We start from the raw sequence: 21,588 nt of genomic DNA on the forward strand, positions 1-21,588 counted from the left end.
TCAAAAATAAACAGTTAACATAGTATTGCTCTGAATGTAATCTATATTTCAAGAAAAATACATTGTAAGGTAGCATAATATGTATCATGTAACCAGCATTCTTTAGGCATAATTAATTTTTAACGTCAGGCGCTACTACGATTTAATTAGCTCGTTACTCGCTTATATTTTCAGTGTCCGGTTCTTGTTTGAAACCACGTCAAAATTACCAACGCACAAAACGATCCTGAAGTTGATATGATACGTGATATTAATTTAGGAACGCTATATAACGTGTATTAATTACTCCGTAATGCTTAAAACAAGTGAAAACTTTCAGGCACAAAGCGGTCGTACGTATAATGCGTATACCTATTTATAATATAAATATGCGCCGCTGACAGGCTATAATAAAAAATCAAAGAAAAGGAAAAATCTACAGCAAAAGTAATTCAAACTATCTCGATTACCAAATTGAAGTTATAAAGTAAAAGTGCTGCAACAGTGCGCGCATGAAGCGCCATGTAAAAGGTATTTGACCTCGTTAATATCACGAACATGCGACGATTATTCGGTGCAACAGTTTGTACAATCTATGGCTGAGAGCGAAACCTGGCCAAGCTAAATAGTAGAGATTACGCAGCGCATCTTGAGACACACACATTCATCGCCGTCGGGGTTGGGAAGTGAAGTTGTTGCGGAAGCGCGTGGCGTGAGACTTGATCGTCCGACGACACCTACTGTATACCTGTAATTGCGATTCGATGGACCTTGAACGCGACCCCTGCAATATTGTAAAACAAGCCGGTCGTTCATCGGTCAAGATCCTACAATAAGCCGTCGTCACTTCACTCGACACGGGACATGCCGAGAGAATTTCCCTGTAAGTTTTCGTGTTTTCTTTTGTTTTATCTAGCGTAAAGTTCACCATTACGGTGTTTAGAAAGGTCCGGCGAAAAAACAAGCGTCTCTAATCGTTTCACTCGTCCATCAGACCTGTGTAAACACGATAGAGGAAAGAGCGGGCAATGTAATACCCTGCAATTATTCGGTGCAACGGTTTCGCAGTGTATGTACGATACAATCTATAAAAAAGAGTAACATGCGTGGCGAGATTTAGCTACACCGCTACAACCACAGATATTGACAATGCGGGGTTGCGTACATGCATATGCGAAGCGGCGCACACTAGTTCTCTCTAGCGAGTGTGGTGGCGCTGACATTTGCATGTATGCACACGGTTTGCGATTCCAGGCTTTGTGAGTGTAGTCTGATCATCGCATCTCAATACGCGCACACATTCACAGTCCGACGAGGATTACCAGCGTGAAGTTGACCGCGCGAGTGTTGAGTGTGTGCGATCAAGCTTATCCTCACGGTGCTACCTCCGTAGCAGAGATAGGTATCAATTTTTAATTTCGCATTTCGATTACACCCCTCGAGAATATCGCATCTCGGTAAGCTTCGTACTACAACATTGATTGTCAGTTTGATTCGTTGTTGTTTTTTTCGTTACATTCTATCGAAAGTTCTCCCCGTCACGGTTCTGTTCATACGCATATTTGTCAGTCGATTAGGTGCGACAGATTCGCAAGCATCTTTTAAAGTCCCGGAGAAAAGAAGAAGCCCGTCTTCGTACACACAAAGTCTCGGCTGACGCCGTAGGTTCATTCGTGCGAAGCTAACCGCGGAAGTAACTTCACGAATGCATTTCCAATCGCCTAATCACGCTTCGATACGACCGGCTTCGATTCTGCCGTTTCTGCATGTAAGACAGGACGGGATTTCAAGCCTGTAAGTTACCGATTCAATACGGAAAACAAACGCCCGGCATTGTTTATCGGTTCGGACTCGTCGTTGCTCGACGTTTTCTCGAAATTCAAGCAGTCGAGCGAGGCGTTCAGTGTTTACCCCGGGAGCGTCGTCTTTTTTTCTGACCTCGTCTTTAATTAAATAGTGTGACACATTGTATGATTCTGCGAGTGAAAACTATCGGGCAATAAGATCGTACTTCTCGTTTTCGCGATTGTGATGTAACGAAGACGTGTCGGTTCTGCTTTCCGTCGGCGGAACGAATAGAAATAAACGAATCAAAGGGAACTTAGATTTCGAAACTGATAAAAGATTCGTAAGTTTACATTCTTTTTGTTCCTTCCTAATATTCTCAGCTCGATTATATCCGTATCTCCCTAGCTATTTTACCGACGCTATCGTTAGTTACGTTAATTAGTTTTTTTTACTGGCATCGTGGTCAGAAGTATAAAATAATAATGAAACAACGCCGAGTCGAGTGCCGGGAGTGCATTGCAGCTCTAGGAATCATCAGGACCGTGAATTGGGAATCTGGACGAACAACGAGAAGGTAAGAACACTTGTTTTCTACACATTTACTACTCATTTGTGTATTCTATTAAATAGGAATATTAACATGCAATCGATAGTACGATCCTCTATAGTGCGTTTATGTGAATGTGTCGAAGCAGAGTCGAATTTACAATGTTGGTGGCCTAAAATCTGAAAAATTTGCCGCCCTATGGGGGCGAGATGTATTATACATGTGATAAAGAATCCCGATCACCATATGACAATGCCACAGTTGAGTCAAAACATGTTAGGTATTGAGATTCTGTTCACGAATGTGTGAACAGATTCTTCTTCGAAATTTTTATTTTGTATTTCTTATGGACTCACAATACACTTTTTTCACCTAATTCTTATCCCGTATGAAATAAATGAATTTTGGACATTTATATTTCAACAGCCAGTGGTTCAATTCGATTCGGGTTTGTTTTATTCAAAAGTATGTAGATCAGGCTTCATGAAATTTTAATCGCAATTAATGGAAGGCATTGTTTCAGTGACAATAACGTTTACCATTTCACTCGACTGATTGTACATATCTATTGATTGAAAATCTCCTCTTTTCGACGGCACAATTTTTGTTTCGTCAAAATTGTAACCGGTTCAAATTAAAATTTGATTTTTTACGAACGAAACTAAACGAAAAAAACTTATACTTTTGAAAAAAGAAACACCAAACGAATGGAATGATTGGTCGTTGAAGCATGAATTCCCCAAATTTACTCACATCGTCAGCCGTCTATTCGTACATTATAACTCCGTAAAATAATTTGCAACGAATTTCCATTTTGGGGTTTGCTTACTGATTTGAAAATGTAATTCGCATGACTCAAAACATCCTCTTCATGTTTTTATTTACTTTACAGTCATACAAGTGAAAAACCGAGTTAGTCGTGATTTTACTAATTTCACCTCAAATCGTGATTTTTTCTAGACTTTTCAATCAAGCCCGTTATTTTTACGAACGATTAAAAATAAGAAATTCCCGAAAGAACAATGTATTTCAAACTCGAGGTTAGAATTCAATTTTTGGATAATAAATGGAAGTAGAATTTTTATATTTCAAATCAAATATCTTTGAATGTGAAGAAATGTATAAGATTGAAGAAACAAATGTCAACATTATTAAAAATAACATAGTCGATAGAATTTTAGTTTCTGCCCTTCAAATCAATTTCGGGCAACTGTAACGATTTCCCAAAATTCGAATATTTTTCTTTTTTCGCAAAGTTCGATTCAAGAAGAATTCATTGACTCACTTGAGTTTGTCGATACGACTTCCTAGACGCAACATAACTTTGATCGAAAATTCGTTAATTTCGTAAATAACCAAATTCTTACTTTTGATAACTAAGGAACGGGGTGACGGAAAGTTTTGAAAAAATCGGGGAAGGTACTCGCTTTTATAATTCAAGGAAAACTGATGGAAGAAAAAACCAAATCCAAGTATCAAATAAAAATAAAATGATAATAATTAATGGGGACAAACCGGTCTGTTCGTTGTTAGCCTAGACTTAAATACGGGCTTGTGTTGAAAACGCTGGTGCAGCTGAAACTTTCTGATAAGCTGCGAGGGAAAGAATTGAGGAATTTTACTCATGTAAATTGCGAAGCGTGGAGTAGGAAGATAGCGATTTGAACGAATTGTTGGAAATCGAAGCGAAAAAATTGTACGCGGGAAGAAAATTGTCCCAAACGGAAGTTTCGCAGCAAACGAATTGCAAATTTGTATAATTGTAATTTCGGGCTATCTGCTTATTTTCCGCACAAGTTTCTTTGAAAAATTCTATTTAATATAGCAAGGATTTAAAATCCTTTTACTTTACGCGACGTGAACTCCGAATGGTGCAAAGCTAAATTGAATCACGTTTCACCTTCCCGCCACAATCCTTTACTCCGATCCCTGCCTATTCATCGTAGTTATCATATCTCTTTCTAGCAGCTGTGCGTTACCACAACTGCATATCCCACATTTATTCGCCTCTCGTTCACACACAATTTTCTTTGTTATTCTCTGACCCTTTATACATTTATTTTATTTTTGTTCCGTAAGTTTACGCGTTTGTTTTAGTTTGAAAATCCAGCACGGTAAATTGAAAAATTACGTGACGTAACAATGTCAGAAAAATAATTCGGTCGTTGGGTCAATTTCGTTCTATTCTTGAAGCAGAGGCGTTCTCTTTTCCAGATTTAAATAGATTTTGAAAATCGAATATGAGACCAACATTTGAATCTAGAATGCATGTAACAAAGACCGATTCGTTTTGCTAGAAATTATAAATTTCTGTGTACAAAATTTTGATGAGTTTATATTCAAATGAATAAATTTTGATTCTATACGTATAGTATAAGCATCAGGCAACGGCACGTTGAAAGAAAAAGCAAACTTCATCGAATAAATCTATTTTTTCTTTCATTATTTAAGTGGAAGAAATGAAAATTTAGCATCTAAAACACAGACTTAAAATTCGTATTGACCGATGTAATCGATCGAAGACCACAATCGTCGATAATGAAAATGAGTTTGAATCGAGGTCTTCAGTCTGTATGGAATTCAATTATTATTCCCATCTCAAACAGCTGTAACGTGGCTGCAACAAACCTCTGTTCACTCCATTAGACGAAATTAAGTCAACTCAGACATTGCCCTGTTACTTTAACAATGCAGTTGTAGATACTCACTTAATTTCAGTTTTATGAACTTATTATTCCACACATGTGCAGTCCTACGGAAACCACAGTCTCCGTTGTTGAAAATAATCAGATTCTCTGGAAAAACCGTAATTTAATTAAATGACCCCAACAATCGTGAGACGACCGCAAAAATATTATTAAATAGTTTTAATGCTCTTGCGGTTTACACGCGCCGTGAAATAATTATCAACGCTCGGGGAACGTATGATTTTTGAATTTTTCACATCTACGCGTTGAATCGTCAGCTCATTTTTTATTCACTTACCACCGTTATTTCAAAGTGTCCCCCCCCCCCCCCCCCCCCCTCGTATGTATTACAAATAACAGCGAATTCTTCGAATTACTTATAAAAATGCTAAACGTGTAACGGCAATATAGACAAACACTCCTATCTAGGCGCATACTCGAGATTTATCGTGCGCTATAATTAATTGTAAGTGTACGATCGATCAAGTTATATCTTCTATCTTACAACAAGAGCCTCTTCTAACTACCCAGATACCATCTAGTTATGCATCATATTTACACATGTACACACGCATGCGGATTAATTTTGTTTTACTTTGTTTGTTGGTTTTGTTTTCTTCTTCAATTTTTATGATGAGAAAAAATCACCGCTTAATTTGCGTTCGCTGCCGGTGTCGCTGTTGATTTTTTTTCTTCCCTGTGTGCATGTTTTAGTTTCTTTTTGTCTGTTTCAGACTCGATCCTTGAATAAATTCGAGACGGTCTAAATTCATATATATATATGAATAGTAAAGAGAGGTAGATTCGTTGACTTTAATATTGAATATATTTACTAATCTGATAAATATTTATAACCATGAACGTGATGTTGAGTTAATAATAATCCTATCTTTTATGTTATAAGAAACAAACGTTTTTTTGGAACGAAGTTCCTTATTTTTTTTTGTATTGAAAACAAAGAAACCTTCAAATTAGCTGTTTGATCAATTTCTTGCTGGAAAGACTCTCTGGAATTCTCCGAGTAGTACCAACTTCCTTTTTCCTCATTCGGTGTGAGTGTATTTATTTTATTAATTTTTTTTTAATCTCGTTGAAGTCCCGTGAAAATTCTCAGCTCACGGGATCGTATATCGGAAGAGGGATAAAGGGATGGTAATAAAAAAAAAATCAATAAAAAATCGCACACATGAAAGAAAAAAAAGTAAGAAATCCTTTGGCAAATTGGCGGCACAGCTGTCACTGCACCCAACCACCAGCGTCAACCCCCGTGGCCCTTCGACCCTTTGGAATCGATAGACCGAAAGCCGCGTTGATGCGATCCTGGCTGCGCGCCGAGGAGCGCAAAAAGAGCGACACGAAAGCAACGCAGCTCGATGCGCGCGCATCCGCGTTCCGTTTCCCTCTATCGTCACAGAGTGAAGTAGGGAAGAGGAGAAAAAGGAAAAACGAGAGAGAGAGAGAGAGAGAGAGAGAGAGAGAGAGAGAGAGAGAGAGAGAGAGAGAGAGAGAGAGAGAGAGAGAGAGAGAGAGAGAGAGAGAGAGAGAGAGAGAGAGAGAGAGAGAGAGAGAGAGAGAGAGAGAGAGAGAGAGAGAGAGAGAGAGAGAGAGAGAGAGAGAGAGAGAGAGACGGGAATCGACCAAGCAAACCCGACTTTTCTCTCTCTCTCTCTCTCTTTTTAGTTCTCTTTCTCTCTTTCTCTATAACCTTTGCTCGCACACGAGCGCCGCACGTGTAGCGTGTAGAATATACGTGAGGATGTGTGAACGAAGAGACCGAAACCGGCGCGCCGTCAGCCAGAAAGTCCTGTGTTTAATTTACCTTCCTCCCCGGCCTCCCCTTGACTTGACGGAACTTGCCCGATTGGCGTTTTATCTCTGTTTTGAGAAGCCGCGAATCGCGTGCACCCCGGACCCTGTACAAAGAGCGTCGAGCTTTGCTAATCGGCAAAGGATTATAACGAACGAGTGAATATACACCGCTACCCCATAAACCCAACTAACCCTCCCACCTATAACCCGATACACGGTGGTTTTATGCACACCTTACGTATGCGCATTCATGGTGTACATGTGGTTTAATCGCTTGTGCCCATTCTTCCGTACTCACGAACACCGTGTAGGTGTAAATACGTGTTGCACTCATGCCACAGAGATGCACACACTGGCTATCTGGTCACTGACTAGGTTCATTCGATATACGCACGGTTCAGGGTGCAGAAGGCTACGTCATTGGTATCGTTTTTATCATTTTTATTTCCATTTTTTTTTTTTTTATGTTTCATTCTTCCTTCTCTCGAGGGTGATGTTCATTTTACAGCGAAACTAGTATGAATAGATAAAGCAAGGCAAGAATACGTCAGAAATTGAGGATATAGTTGTTGCGTTACGTAAAAACGAACAACCGTGTTGGGAGTAAAAGAATTAGTTTTATGCATATTATACACATGAATATGTACTCGGTGGTACTGTGCTTATGCGATACTTATGCCTAGAGTTGTCGTACAGAGGCACGTATAGCCACATGCACGTGTAATAACGCGTGTATAAGTCGAGTGCCGTTGTTGCTCCTCTGCTGCTGATGGCCGTGATGGTGGTAGTGGGATATATTCATCGAAAGTAAAGGTAAAGAGGAAAAATAAACAAGAAACGGCTAAATATAAACGTGCCGTAACACGACACATACCGCTATCCCTCAACCCCAACCGTGATGTAACCACCATGCTTCTTTATTTGCGTATGTGTCTGTAAGCGGCGGTTTTTTTTTTGTTTTTTTTTTTCCTTAAATTTCTATTTTTTATTTTTTGCCCCACTTCGCAGTTTCTTTTTACTCATTTTGTTGTCTCATTAAACGTCTGTTGGAAAATTGATTCGTGACCTCGTTTGGCCATGTGTCGAACATTGGGAAGCGAAACTCATTACATACTCGCTGTGTTCTATGGATATAACGGTTTTGTAATAATCTTATGGGGGAATGTCAATTTTGAAGGAGATGGAAATAGTTTGGATAATTGTGTATTCAGTGCACGTCACGTTTATATTTATGATGTGTGAAATCTGGAGAAATAGACGAATTTTTGTATCCGCAGGGAAAGTTTCGCGCAGTGGGATTGAACAAGGGCGCAGAGATAAAGCGATGGCGCGTAAGTTTAACGATGATTGCAAATTTGATGAATTCAGTATTCTCAAATGCGAGTCAAATTTAGATACGTTCGTGGCACAACCGCAGCTGGAGATGGACGATAGATATTTAACGGAAGTTTATTTATGTTTTATGATTCGGAAGATGAAAGATGAAGCATATACCTACTTGCGCGTGTGTGTGTGTGTGCGTGTGCATGTTTTATTTTTCTTATTTCATTTGCCGTAAATTTAAGAAAGGATACGCGACACGGTATACGTTACGAAGGAATTATATTGTATATTTGGAAGGAAAAAAAAAATGAACAAGTTGGCGGTGGTATGTTTAGAATTGAAAATTTCCACCGTGATGTTACACATCACGTTCGTGTTGTTGTTTTGTAAATAAAACGTTGTTGGACCTGCCTAAAAATAGACGATAATTTACGATATGAAAAACAGGATGGTATAATATAGGAATACATGTGGGTTGTTTTGAAAGTGAAAGTCTTGAATAACATTATCTGTACATGTAATAACGATGTACAAATGCATTGCAGACGTTTCGTTGATTGAAAACCAAGTCAGAAGTTCAACTAAATAGTAAACATGAAAATACGAATCAGGGTTTAAGATATGCGGTATGAATCGAGTAGATTTTTCTTCGCAGCGATGACTTGTACTAAAATTTTTTAAGAGGATGAAGTTAGTAACGTTACAGTAACTATGCAATGTTTGGGAAAACTCGCGTTACTTCGAACATTTAGGATTATCTGAAATTTAGTAAACAACGATAAACAAAACATACGCATAAATTTCAAAAAGTTGACACCTTCTAAGTCATTCGGAAATTGCACTTTAATGATTTTTTCTCCCTAACGTTCCGTTACTAAACGTTACATTAATAACTTCAGCCTCGTAAATTTAACTCTTTACTTTCCTTACAATTAATTCGTTACAGATATGAATTTATGCCGAGCATTCCGCGGGGAAAACCCGCGATAAGTTCTATTTTCTCCCTCATTTGGTATAACGTTACAACATGTATTACAAATAAGGAATAATACCTAATCTCATTGTTACTAAGCGTGCAAAGAGCTTGTAAGTAGTGAAAGTTTTTGGATTGCATGTTTCATGTTGTTACGTGCAAAGTTTCATACATATTATACAACATATACAATGTATATATATTTTTTTTTTTTCGAATATTATTTCACGTAACTAACAAGATACCGAGGGAGGTTAATCTTTCTCACAATATTTCGCTGTCCACCGCTCTTTCTCTTTCTCAAATTATCTATCCAATTTATCTTGGTTTTCTTGATTATGCTTTTATCATCGTCGTTATTATCATTGTTATCATCACACACCGTCCGATCGCGCGACCAGTTTCTCGGGCATATTGCACACACCAGCAACCACACAACACACACACACACACACACACACACACATATATACATACCCGAAACACTTCTCTACCTCTTTTTATCCATACACTGTGACGGCGGCAGGTGTAAACGGTGAGAAAAAAGAGGAAGGAGGAAGACAAAAAGATGGAAGCAAGGAGCGCGGAGAGGGAGGTCGCGGGGGGAAATAATGATAACAAGTAAAGCAAGGAAAGTCACCGTCCGCGCCGGTCTCGTGATGGAAATAGCGCCGGGAGGGGAGATTTGGTTCACCGACGCCGTCGGCAGGTGGTGGCACCAGCCGATCACTCCGGCCCGCTGACGCCGGGTTTCGACCCGCCATCTAGCGGACGACGGAGGTGATTAGAATTCTCAACGTCGTTCGGTGAACCTCCGGCCATCCCTGAGGCGGCGGTGGCGGCAACGACAAGGACGGCGAGAGCGGCGGCGTCGGCGACGAGGACGACGTAACGCGACAACCGTATTTCTCTAGTTTGTGTTCACGGTCTATACGGGTTTACACGGAGCAGCGCGGACCAGCTTGCCCGCTCTCTCTCGACCTCCTCCTCCTCCTCCGTCTCCTCTAAATCCACCATTTTCGCGTTCGTGCAAAATCCCCGTGAAAGGATGGAATATTGTCGGCGGACTTTCGCGTAACCGCCGCACGTATACGGAGACGGACGCCATCTTAAATAAGGGGGATAATAACAATAATAAGAAAGAAGTAAAAAAAAAAATAATAAATAAATAAAATAAATAAATAAAAATCCCCCAACACAAAACAGAGGGTACAAAACCGGCGAGAAGATATCGTAGAGGAGAAAAGAAGAGAGGAGGGGAACGATTTTGATAACTCTCCTAAGGAGGGAAAAGGGGGGGGAGGGATTCTTCGTGCGCTGTTTCGACGGATATATATTTTATTCTACATACACACGACATACAACATGCACATGCATATCTATTGAATATAATTCGAACGGATTGAAAGGAGAGGGATAAATGTAACGGGTGTAACCGAGAGGAATAATACGAAGAGACTGAGTAATATTCGTGCTGTACTCTGTTTCGCGTTGACGATCGGCACTCGTCGCGAGTGAACGGACCGACGGTCGTAAATGTTACTTACTACTGCTGTGGCGTCCGGATCGTGAGACGAGAGAGAAATATACTGACTAAAGTTAGAGAGAAGCGGAGTTGGTTCGACGACGGATAAAAAGAACAACTGTACACCGAAATATTATTTCTGTCTGTCGCTCTCTCTTGCTCTTTCTCTCTCTCTCTCTCTCTCTCTCTCCCCCCCTTCTTCCCCGCCTCGACTAGTCGAAACACAACTTGTTCACTCCGTCTCTCTTTCCCTCTCTAACACACAACTTACACAGCTACGCGTATATACGGACAGAGTTTCGCCTCTTTCATCTTTTGTACACACCGAACGACACGACCTTTAGTCCGAAGTTCTCCGGCAGTAGTGGATTATAGCGGAACGTTGTACGCTCTTGTGCCGATATCTGCACGACGTGAGTAACGAAAGAGCGAAGAAGTACGCTAAACAGTCGACCAATTTTCGGTGGGGAAAATATATATATACTGAACAAGTGTCGACGACTCGATTATACCAAAAGCTTGCGAGAACACACCGAATGATGCACGCGACGAACAATTGGTGACACTGAAAAACTTGTTGTGATATATACATATGAGGATAAAGTACAGACCGAGAGTCGGAGAAAATAAATATTGGTTATCGAAAAGTTGTTACTGTGACACTGCGCAACGCCACCGAGGAGGATCATCGAGTCAGGAACAGTGTTTTGTTCAATAAACGTTCCTCACTCACCGTCGCCCCTGCAGCGGTAGTTGTGGTGGGTGGTGACCAGTAGTGGTGGAGGTGGTGGTGGTGGTGGTGGTGGTGGTGGGTGGTGGTGGTGGTGGTGGTGGTGGTAGTTGTAGCAGTTGTCTGCAGCAGCAGTAGCAGCGGCAGCAGTAGTGGTGGTAGTGGCAGCAGCAGTAGTGCTGGTTCCGTTGGAGGTGCCGGTGGTGGTGGTGGAAAGGTGACGGCGGGGTGAAAGATGGCGCGAGCCACGGACGAGGAGTGTTGACCCATTTCGTAAATCGAGCATCGATGGTGGTGTGAACAGTGGGGTGTTAATTAAGTGCGAGGAAAAAACGAAAGACAGATTAAGTAATAGAAAAAGTAAAGAGAGACGCGAATCGAAGGACAAAACAAATAAACAAATTTAGAAAAAAGAAAACATACAAATAAATTTAAGTAGATTACACCGTGGATAAAAATAAGTCCGGATAAGGGATAAGAATCGAGTCAGAACATTATCGTCAGAGGCGAAGGAAGGGCCTGGGCCGGTAGAGTGAGAGAGAGAGACAGAGAAAGAGAGACATTGATCCGGGAGGTGTTCCTACTCGGTTAAGTTGCGATAGCGCGAGTATTCGGGAGCCCAGCGTTGATACATCAAGCCTCAGTTGTTTGGCTTGATAAATTAACCGTCTTACCGGATTCATAAAAGCTTGCAAAATTTTGAAAAAATTCGACATACGTGGAGCCCTGGCTGGCTCGGGCGGCTCTTCGAAGATGGGTAACAACGCCGCAACGGCAAACAAGAAGGTGGACGCCGCCGAGAGTGTCAAGGAGTTCCTCGATCAGGCGAAGGAGGACTTCGAGGAGAAATGGAAGAAGAATCCAACGAACACGGCCGGGCTCGATGATTTCGAACGGATAAAAACACTCGGGACCGGGTCGTTCGGACGGGTAATGATCGTACAGCATAAACCCACCAAGGAGTACTACGCGATGAAGATACTGGACAAGCAGAAGGTCGTGAAGCTGAAGCAGGTCGAGCACACCCTGAACGAGAAACGGATTCTGCAGGCTATCAGCTTCCCGTTCCTAGTCTCGTTGCGCTTCCACTTCAAGGACAACTCGAACCTTTACATGGTACTGGAGTACGTACCCGGCGGCGAGATGTTCAGTCACCTACGCAAGGTCGGCAGGTTCTCCGAACCCCATTCGCGGTTTTACGCCGCCCAGATCGTACTCGCCTTCGAATACCTTCACTACCTGGACCTTATATACAGGGACCTTAAGCCCGAGAATCTCCTCATCGATTCCCAGGGTTACCTCAAGGTCACCGACTTTGGCTTCGCCAAGAGGGTCAAGGGCAGGACGTGGACCCTCTGCGGAACGCCGGAGTACCTGGCACCGGAGATCATACTCAGCAAGGGTTACAACAAGGCGGTAGACTGGTGGGCACTGGGTGTCCTGGTGTACGAAATGGCCGCCGGTTATCCCCCTTTCTTCGCCGACCAGCCGATACAGATATACGAGAAGATAGTCAGCGGCAAGGTCAGGTTCCCGTCGCACTTCGGTAGCGACCTTAAGGACCTTCTGAGGAACCTGCTTCAGGTCGACCTTACGAAACGGTACGGCAACCTGAAGGCGGGGGTGAACGACATCAAGGGTCACAAGTGGTTCTCGAGCACCGATTGGATCGCTGTTTTTCAAAAGAGGATCGAGGCACCGTTCATACCGAGGTGCAAGGGACCCGGTGACACGAGCAATTTCGACGACTACGAGGAGGAGGCGCTCAGGATTTCCTCGACGGAGAAATGCGCCAAGGAATTCGCCGAGTTTTGAGGCGACGAAGCTAATCTGAACCAATTTACGATCATCCGGTCGTGGCTGTTACGTCGTCGCAACATATCGCGCGATCGACAACAACTGGATCGACGACAACAACAATTACTACAAAAACAAAAACAACCACAACAAGAACAATATCAAGATCAACATAAACAACAACAACAACAACAAAAACAAGAACAACAACAACAAGAACAAGAACAGCAACAACGGATCGCGTTGTCGCGTTCGGTATACAATCGAACAGTCGTCGCCGACGATCATGACGATGATGACGACGATGATGACTTTTCTGGACGCAACGTGAAACGCGTCCTTCAGCTACGGCTACACGGCTACGGGGGTTCAAATTGAGGATGACGGGAGAAAGGAAAAAATTAATAAAAATTAATAACAAAAAAAAAAAAACCTGGTACCGGTGCTAAGTTTCGAACGCCGTACCATGTCCTAATACCGATGCAGGATTATATCATATACGCGCGTATAATCCGTACACTCCGTGTCTGCAATATACGTGTTCCGTGTGACGCGTCGTCTCGTTCGGTATCACGTGTAATCCTTATAATTTGTCCTCGATTGAGAGAAGAAGAAGAAGAAGAAGAAGAAGAAGAAGAAGAAGAAGAAGAAGAAGAAGAAGAAGAAGAAGAAGAAGAAGAGGGAGAAAAAGTTGAAGAAGACAGAGAAGAAGGAGAAGAAGAAGACGAAGAATAGTGAAGAGTACTGGAAAAATAGGAGAAAGAAAAAGAAAGGGAAAAGAAACAGCAGAAAAATAAATAAATAAAAAAACGTTCAGCAACGTCGCGGGATGAACAATCCAAGATATAATTTTTGTGTGTGTCCGTGTGAACGTGTGTAGAAATGCAGATACATAGAGAGAAACACAGGATTCTATTTTCTGTTTTAGGGCGTGTTATAGAAAGAGAGAGAGAGAGAGAGTGTGTGTGTGTGTGTGTGGATGAACGAATTGGAGATACATAATCTCAACAAACATGATGATCTGTCTGTCCTTCCGTTATATAGTGTAAATTAAGAAAAATGTTTTAAGAGAGTTTCGAAAGGGGAAAGAGAGAGAGAAAGAGAAAGAGAGAGAGAGATAAAAAAGGGGTAATCGAAACACGCGTACCTATAATTTTAAAGTCAGTCTAATATGTTGTCACGTGTAAGTCGAAGAGAATGTTCGTGGGGGTCGGTAGAGATTACGGAGGAGGTAATGAGAAATGATAGGACAGATCGTGTCGAACTGTCTCGATTCATCTAGCCATTCTAGCCTATAAACGGTATTGCTACGCGGCACTCTGCTAATACGAGTAAACATCCTTATATGAGTTTTTACGGTCATTTCTATATTATTATACTCTCTCAGCGGCGTTGTCGCTGCGGGCGAGGAATGATAATAATCATCTTCATCTTCATCACCATCATCATCATCATCATCATCATTGTCGTAGTCGTAGTCGTAGTCGTAGTCGTCATTCTTCTCCTCTTCCTTCATCCTCTCTCTCTCTCTCTCTCTCTCTCTCTCTCTCTCTCTCTCTCTCTCTCTCTCTCTCTCTCTCTCTCTCTCTCTCTCTCTCTCTCTCTCTCTCTCTCTCTCTCTCTCTCTCTCTCTCTCTCTCTCTCTCTCTCTCTCTCTCTCTCTCTCTCTCTCTCTCTCTCTCTCTCTCTCTCCTCGTGTGTTTGTCGTCAACTTTTATTATCACACCGCAGGGAGATCTTTATCCGATGTAAACGCGTCGACGACGGCGTTGAAACACCCTCAATTCTTATTATGTATTTTTAGCGTTGAACGTCTTTTTTTTTTTTGTCGTTTCGTTTTGTTCATTCGCATCTTTTTATTATTGTTGTAATAATTTTTATATACGTATGTACATATGTTTTACGCACGTGAAAACAAAAACAATGATTTTCCGAATGTGAATTGCGAATTCCAAACGACTTGCTCTGCGTCGGTGATTATCATTATTATTATTATCCTTGTCTACGGGAGGGGGGGGATCGCATTGACCGAAAAGTTGGCTAACTATACTCGTGACACAGTTATATTTATATCGAAATTATAACACTGTGATCATGAATTCGGTTCTCGTTTGAATCCGTGTTTTGCAAATATTTCATGGAGTGATGAAAAAGTGTGAATAAAGTATACTTTGCAGTGACAATAATTCTGATTATCTTAAAATCTTGTAGGGATTCGTTGAGCCGATGGTTGAATCAATATTCGTTGTCGGATCGAAATCGCACATCAAGTCGGAGTATGAGAAACTAACGTTGATGAAAAAAATAGTACGATATTGAATTTTGAACGCGAATCGTCGAGGTTTCGTTGTCATCGCTCTTCTCGTATTCATCGTTATTCGTCGATCGTTACAAGTGTGTTGATCGCTCAGTGAAATGTTAAGTGAATTTACCGTTACTCGTTCCTCGGGACATGTAAGTCAGCGGAGCTGCTCTTATGGTTTTCAAAACGTATCGTACGTAGTCTAACATTAACGTTGCATTTTTGAATCAGTACAATGCGCGCAAATTTCAGGACATCTCGAACATGATCATAATTTGACTTATTTTTGGAATAAGTTTGTTACGTTGTTGTAACGGTGCATCTTATAGAAAAAAAATGTCGTTTTCCTAACGGTGGGAAATAGTAATTTTTTTTTTTTTTTTTTCCTAGTTTCAACTTCTCGATACGTTAACGTTACTAACTTCAGCCTCGTTTTTTCTACTATCTAGTAAATATCAAGCAGCTTCCTTGAAAGTGAGAACTTTACAGACGGACGCATCAACGCAATCCCCGTACTTTTAACACGAACGTCCTCCGAAACGCTGACGCGTTTTTCTATTTATTTTTTTTTCTCGCGTTAATGTAAATTCGCGGACAGCGAACGAAGCGAGGTTCGTCACTTGTGCAGAGTACGTTGGATTCGAACTAGTTCGTTCTGCGTATGCAAAATGTTTATGAATATTCAAACGGCGTTATTATAACCAGTCGTCTCGGAGATCTCGGGCTCTCGTGTTTCTAGCCCAGGGGGACATTAATAGTAAAAGCGGTTTTCGTACGCGGTGGTGGCGTTATATTGCAGAAGAGCGCGTAACGTCGTCGGCGTCGCTCTTACGTACGCATCCCAGGGACCTTTGAAATTTCCATTGGAATATTTCGCAATGACCCGGTTCTTTCTCTCCGCCTGCCAAATCAACGACACCTGCCGACGTGTCGTGTACTGATAATCTACCGCTAACCCCCCCCCTTCACCAGAAATTTTTGCATTGTTTTACAACGTTGTGTTTCTTCATTCGTCTTGTTATGAAAATTATTTATGATAGTTTGTAAATTTTATTATGAAATTGGAGCGAGTTTTCTGCGGCGTAAAATTTTTAGACAAAAAGTAATAAGCAAATAAATAGAAAAGAAAAAAAAAGAAAGAAACAAACAAACAAAAACGTAGAACAAAGTTGGAATGTTTACCGTTAATTGTGTCACGGCGTCGTCGTCGTCTTTGACTTGTGTTTTTTTTTTTTTTTTTTTTTTTTTTGAACAATTTATCGCGGTGTCCGGGGTGACGGGACTTTGTCGCGAATTTCGATAATGAAATTATTAGAAAACGCGAAATGGAAAAATTGTAATAGAATACGAATTTTTTCGCCGTTTGTCAACGTCGAAAAATTTCGCTTCGCGTGTAACGTGTATTTTATTATTAAACGCTACATGCACGATGTGGTTTATTATTATTATAGTACGTACTTTTATCTTCGATGTATCTCTGCGACAAACAAGGAGAAGAATGAGAGAGAGAGAGAGAGAGAGAGAGAGAGAGAGAGAGAGAAAGAGAGAGAGATGGAGATAGAGGTAGAGAAAAAGAGGGAGAAGCGATGAAAAAATTAATTATCATTACATAAGAGAAAAGAAAAAGACGTGAGATTTTTCCGAGGGTTAACAATTGCGCTGCTTATGAATCCGTATTACATTATATTATATATATAGTAAATAATATCACATATGAATTTGTATGGATTTAAATATTTATTACACTTATATAATACCGATACATGATACATCTTATTAATATTATTATTATTATTATTATTACTGTTATTATTATTATTCTTGTTCTATCTGATGAAAACAGAACTTTTAAAACGCTTTACGTTTATTATTATTATTATTATTATTATTATTATTATTATTATTATTATTATTATTACTAATACTATGTTTATTATTATTTTGCCATAGTATTATAATGTTAGTAATCTCGATGTGTTTTTAGAAATAAAGTGAAATTTGTTGAGAGGAAAAAAAAAACAAAAAAAAAAACTAGACAAGAAAAAAAAACAACAACAACACAGAAAGAAACGCCTGCGACCCGATCTCGGCAGCTGGTAGTTTTTGCGACAAAAGAAAAAAAAAAAAAAAAAACTGTCACGTATTTCTTAAGAGAAACTAAAGTAAGAGACAGAGAGTGAGTAAGAAATATTTTTAACAATCCTTCGTTTGATTTTATTTATTTAATATGTCGTCGTACACGCGCGTGCGCGTTTGTGATTTTTTCATCTTTTTTTTCTGTCTCTCTCTCTTTTTTTTTTTTTTCTTCTTCCTCTTATATTCATCAACTCGTAATCGTACAAATAAAGTATTCTTACAGCGCGTGACGACGAGCGTGTTCGCCAATCTCGCGTGGTAACACGTACGTACTACGATTGTCACTTCGCGTAGTTGATAAAAACGTCAAGTGATTTAGAACGAGGGGAGGAAAAAAATTTATACACATATGTATGCGTGCGTGTGTCCGTGTGCGTGTGTCGATAACGCACGGATAGAATCGCCATAAAGAAAACGTAAGAAAAAAAGAAATCTGTCAGGTATCGTAGTAAAACGACGCGTTGGCAAAAATTGAAACAAAGCTGGCGGGAAAGTAGATTCTATGCAAACATGCGGCGTGACGTATAATCTGCTTATTTATGTATAGCGATCATATTCACCTTGGTGTTTTGAAACTTTGATGTAGAAATATCTCTGTTCTTTATTCCACCGATTTTTGTCTCCTTTTTTTTTTTGCTCTCAATCCTCCAAATTCTAGACCGTCTTCGCTACGTCGATCAATTACTTTTGTTCTCGTTGTTTGTTGTTGTTATTGTTGTTGTTGTTATTATTATTATTGTTATTATAATTATTAATATTTTCATCGTCATCATTAATATTTCGATGTTCCAAATCGTGCGCGAAAGAAAGAATCATCGGATCACGAAGATTCGCATCATGTTTTTTTTTTTTTTCATCGCATATCAAAACAATCGCGTTGCAGAAGATAGAATTCCGTATCACGTAACATAATATTTATTACAATAATGTGTCATTGTTTAGTGGGTTTCTTTTTTTTTCGTTTATTTTTTATTTCACTTACTATTCTCTCTCCATTCTTCCATCATCAATTATTTTCCCTTTCTCTTTTTAATATTATTGTTCAAAACTTGTTATTCTTTCAACGCATTTTTCGATAACGATCGTAAATTGTGTTTTTGAGAATGAAATCATCGTCGTTATTCGTCAACGCTTGTACAGTTGTATACAACAATACATTAGGATGCATTATCATCGATCGAATCCCACATAACAATGAATATTTCAGAAAACTTTCTGAAATCTTTCGTGAAAGGAAGGAAACATTTGAAAAATATTTCAAAAAAAAGGTCGCTGCAAGCTGAGAACGTTCGCGCCAGAAACTTGCAAGAGATTTCTCGATTGTTGTTGTTGTTCTTAAAAAGATTCTCATAATCTTTCTATAAAATATTTTATCGAAGTTTTCTTAGAAAGATTTCATGTTATGTCGGATATAACCGTACGTGTATGTGTATGTATTATTTTTCGTTATTTCAAGTACTCCTATTTTTTTTTGTTTTGTTTCAGTTTTCACTTTTCCTCCGTCATTTATCACAACTCCGTGTACATTCTATTCTGCTCATCGAAAAACTGTCACACGCGATAAGCGTGTGAAAAGAAATTTTGTCGGTTTGTTTGAAAAAAAAAAAATTTTTTTGTATTTTTTTTTTTTTTTTATTTCGCTTCTCACTCGAGGCTCGCATAACGAAACCCACCTACGTATAATATACATACACGCAAGTGTGCACGTGAATACCTATATGCTTAACACGTATAACCGTACATACTCGTTTCACTTTGTTTGATATTGTCTCTTGGTAATAATATATGCGAATGGCTTACAAGGCGGCCTGTGAATACGTCATTGGTATCGAAAGGTGCTAATTAACGCGCACTAAAAATAACACTGAGAATGGGGGGGAAAAAAAAAAAAAAAAGAAGAAGAAGGAAAAAAAAACAAGGAAGAAAAGAAAGAAAAGATACGAGCGCGTGTGTGCGCGCGTTTCTGTCCTACGTAAGATGTGCGTACATGCAATGCATGCTGTTACGCACGCGTATATATGACACGTACGTTCGACGCACACAGCGGACCGATAGAGGCTACACGCACACGCACACACTTGGCATAAATATTTAACATGTGATACAAAATGCCACCTGTCGTCGGCTGGAACGAGTTTCTTGGTACCTAACACCGTAATTGCTGTGAAACGAATTTTTTTTATTTTTTTATTTTTTTTTTTTTAAGGTTTTCCTTATCTCTTCTTTTTTTCCAGTCTCGAACAGCACACTCTGCACGCGTGCATAATTCATGTGTTATACGCGAGAAAAGGATTATCGTTTACGTCATATTGTACGTAACGTGCGCGCGGAATTAACTCCGGTTATCCATCTCTCAAAGGTACGATTATTTGATTATGGTTTTTTTTTTTTTGTTTTTTTTTTTTTTGTTTTTCTTCCTCTTTCTCTCTTATATTCCAATCGGTATGTTACATATATTTTTTCTTTCACACGACACGTATTTACGTACATGTAAAGCATTCGTTATCGGCTATTGTTAAATACGTATACGTAGCAGGTTTGTTGGAAAGAAAATGAAACGACGCGACGAGTGAGATTAGAGAAAAATTTTATTCTACGCATAGATCGTGGTTTTTTTTTTTTTTTACTTTTTCTTTTTAAATTTTATTCCTCTCTTGGCTTACATGCACTGGAATTGATCGAATGGTGCGGATATCGATGATTTGACACGTCATTGTCGTTTCATTTGTTGACAACTTTCGTTGGTTTAGCAGAATTTTTAAATTTCTCGAAACGTAACGATATTTTACGATCTATGTTCAACTTGTACCGGTGTGTAATGTAATTAAATTTACAATATCACTCGATTATCCATCGACAAGTGTTGAATTTTTTTTTACTTTCTTAAATTTTGCCAATTTTCCAATCACGCTACAAGCGAGTATTTTGAAATTGAAAATATACGGGACATCGATTATACGCATCTGCCTGTCATTGAGTTGCGAAGGGAATAAAGAAAAATGAAATGAAAAAAAAAATTAATAAAAGAATAAAAAATATAAAAGGGGTTGAAAGTAACGACGTAAAAATCGAAGCATTGCTCGACCGTCGACGTTTCATCACCAAAGGGCGAAAGGGAAAATTCATCACCGCGAGGGGATAATAAAGAGAGAGAAAGAGAGAGAGAGAAAAAGAAAACCATGACGTTACGTGTCGGGGATTATTGTGTAACAACGGTTAACAAGTAAGCACACCTTTGTATCCAACTGCCTATATTACCTTTATTCACGTATGTATAAAGACACGTTGTACACACACGTGCAGTACACCTCGAGTTTATAGCATTAACAAAATAATTGATCATCCCGACGTGCGTCGTATAGGTAGATGTATACGGTGTACATGTATATTGCATACAGCGAATATGCGAGTCAAAAAAAAGTATACAGGATTTACACACGCACGCACATATATCGCGACGAATCTATTGAAGCTTGAAAATCAACCGCGCATGCGCCAGTTTTATCGGCCGTTCGCGCAGGCTGGCCATCCCGAGTTTTCAGCTGTCAAACTCTGTTTCCGGCGGCGATGTAGTTGATACGAATTTTCGAGGCTAGAATCTCGGATAGTTGAGGTATTGACTCGGAAAGGTTTGGAAAGCATTTGTTGTCGGGTCGGAAAGTCGATTCTTCGAAGTACGGTCGGAATTTAATGCTCGTGCTCTTTGAAAATTCAAACGTACGCATTTTGCGTAGGTTGGCCCGCCTGCGTCGCAGAAAAGAATATCGCTGCGGGAAGATTTCGCCGACCTATGAGATTTAATTATTTGGCGCATGCGCGGTTCATTTTCAACTTTCAAAAGATTGTCCTGATGTATACACACACTCACTTATATATATTAATTGAAATTATTTCGATCCAGGTATATGTATCTAATACACACACATATGTATACACATAATTATCGTTTACTTGCAAGCGCAGAACGCCATTTATTCATATAATATATTATT

At 39.8% G+C, this 21,588-nt stretch overlaps 2 protein-coding genes across 3 annotated transcripts in view; both read left to right on the top strand.

The window, feature by feature from the left end:
* Positions 1 to 700: 700 nt before the first annotated feature.
* Positions 701 to 21,588, top strand: part of LOC124220202 (organic cation transporter protein-like) — a 76,777-nt gene continuing 55,889 nt past the window's right edge. The window contains exon 1 of one of the 2 annotated variants that reach the window (XM_046628746.2): positions 701 to 862. In XM_046628746.2, coding sequence (XP_046484702.1) covers positions 844 to 862 — 19 coding nt within the window. In that variant the 5' untranslated portion in view covers positions 701 to 843. Of the gene's footprint in view, positions 863 to 9,970; positions 11,390 to 21,588 lie in introns of those variants that run through there. The other variant, XM_046628747.2, reaches the window with a different exon arrangement.
* On the top strand, positions 11,462 to 13,640 carry Pka-C1 (Protein kinase, cAMP-dependent, catalytic subunit 1). The gene has a single exon (XM_046628752.2). It carries the CDS (start codon positions 12,115 to 12,117, stop codon positions 13,174 to 13,176), a length of 1,062 nt encoding a protein of 353 aa, XP_046484708.1. The 5' UTR covers positions 11,462 to 12,114; the 3' UTR covers positions 13,177 to 13,640.

This window comes from Neodiprion pinetum, chromosome 5 (genome assembly GCF_021155775.2).
Source record: "Neodiprion pinetum isolate iyNeoPine1 chromosome 5, iyNeoPine1.2, whole genome shotgun sequence".
Taxonomy (NCBI): Eukaryota; Metazoa; Arthropoda; class Insecta; order Hymenoptera; family Diprionidae; genus Neodiprion; species Neodiprion pinetum.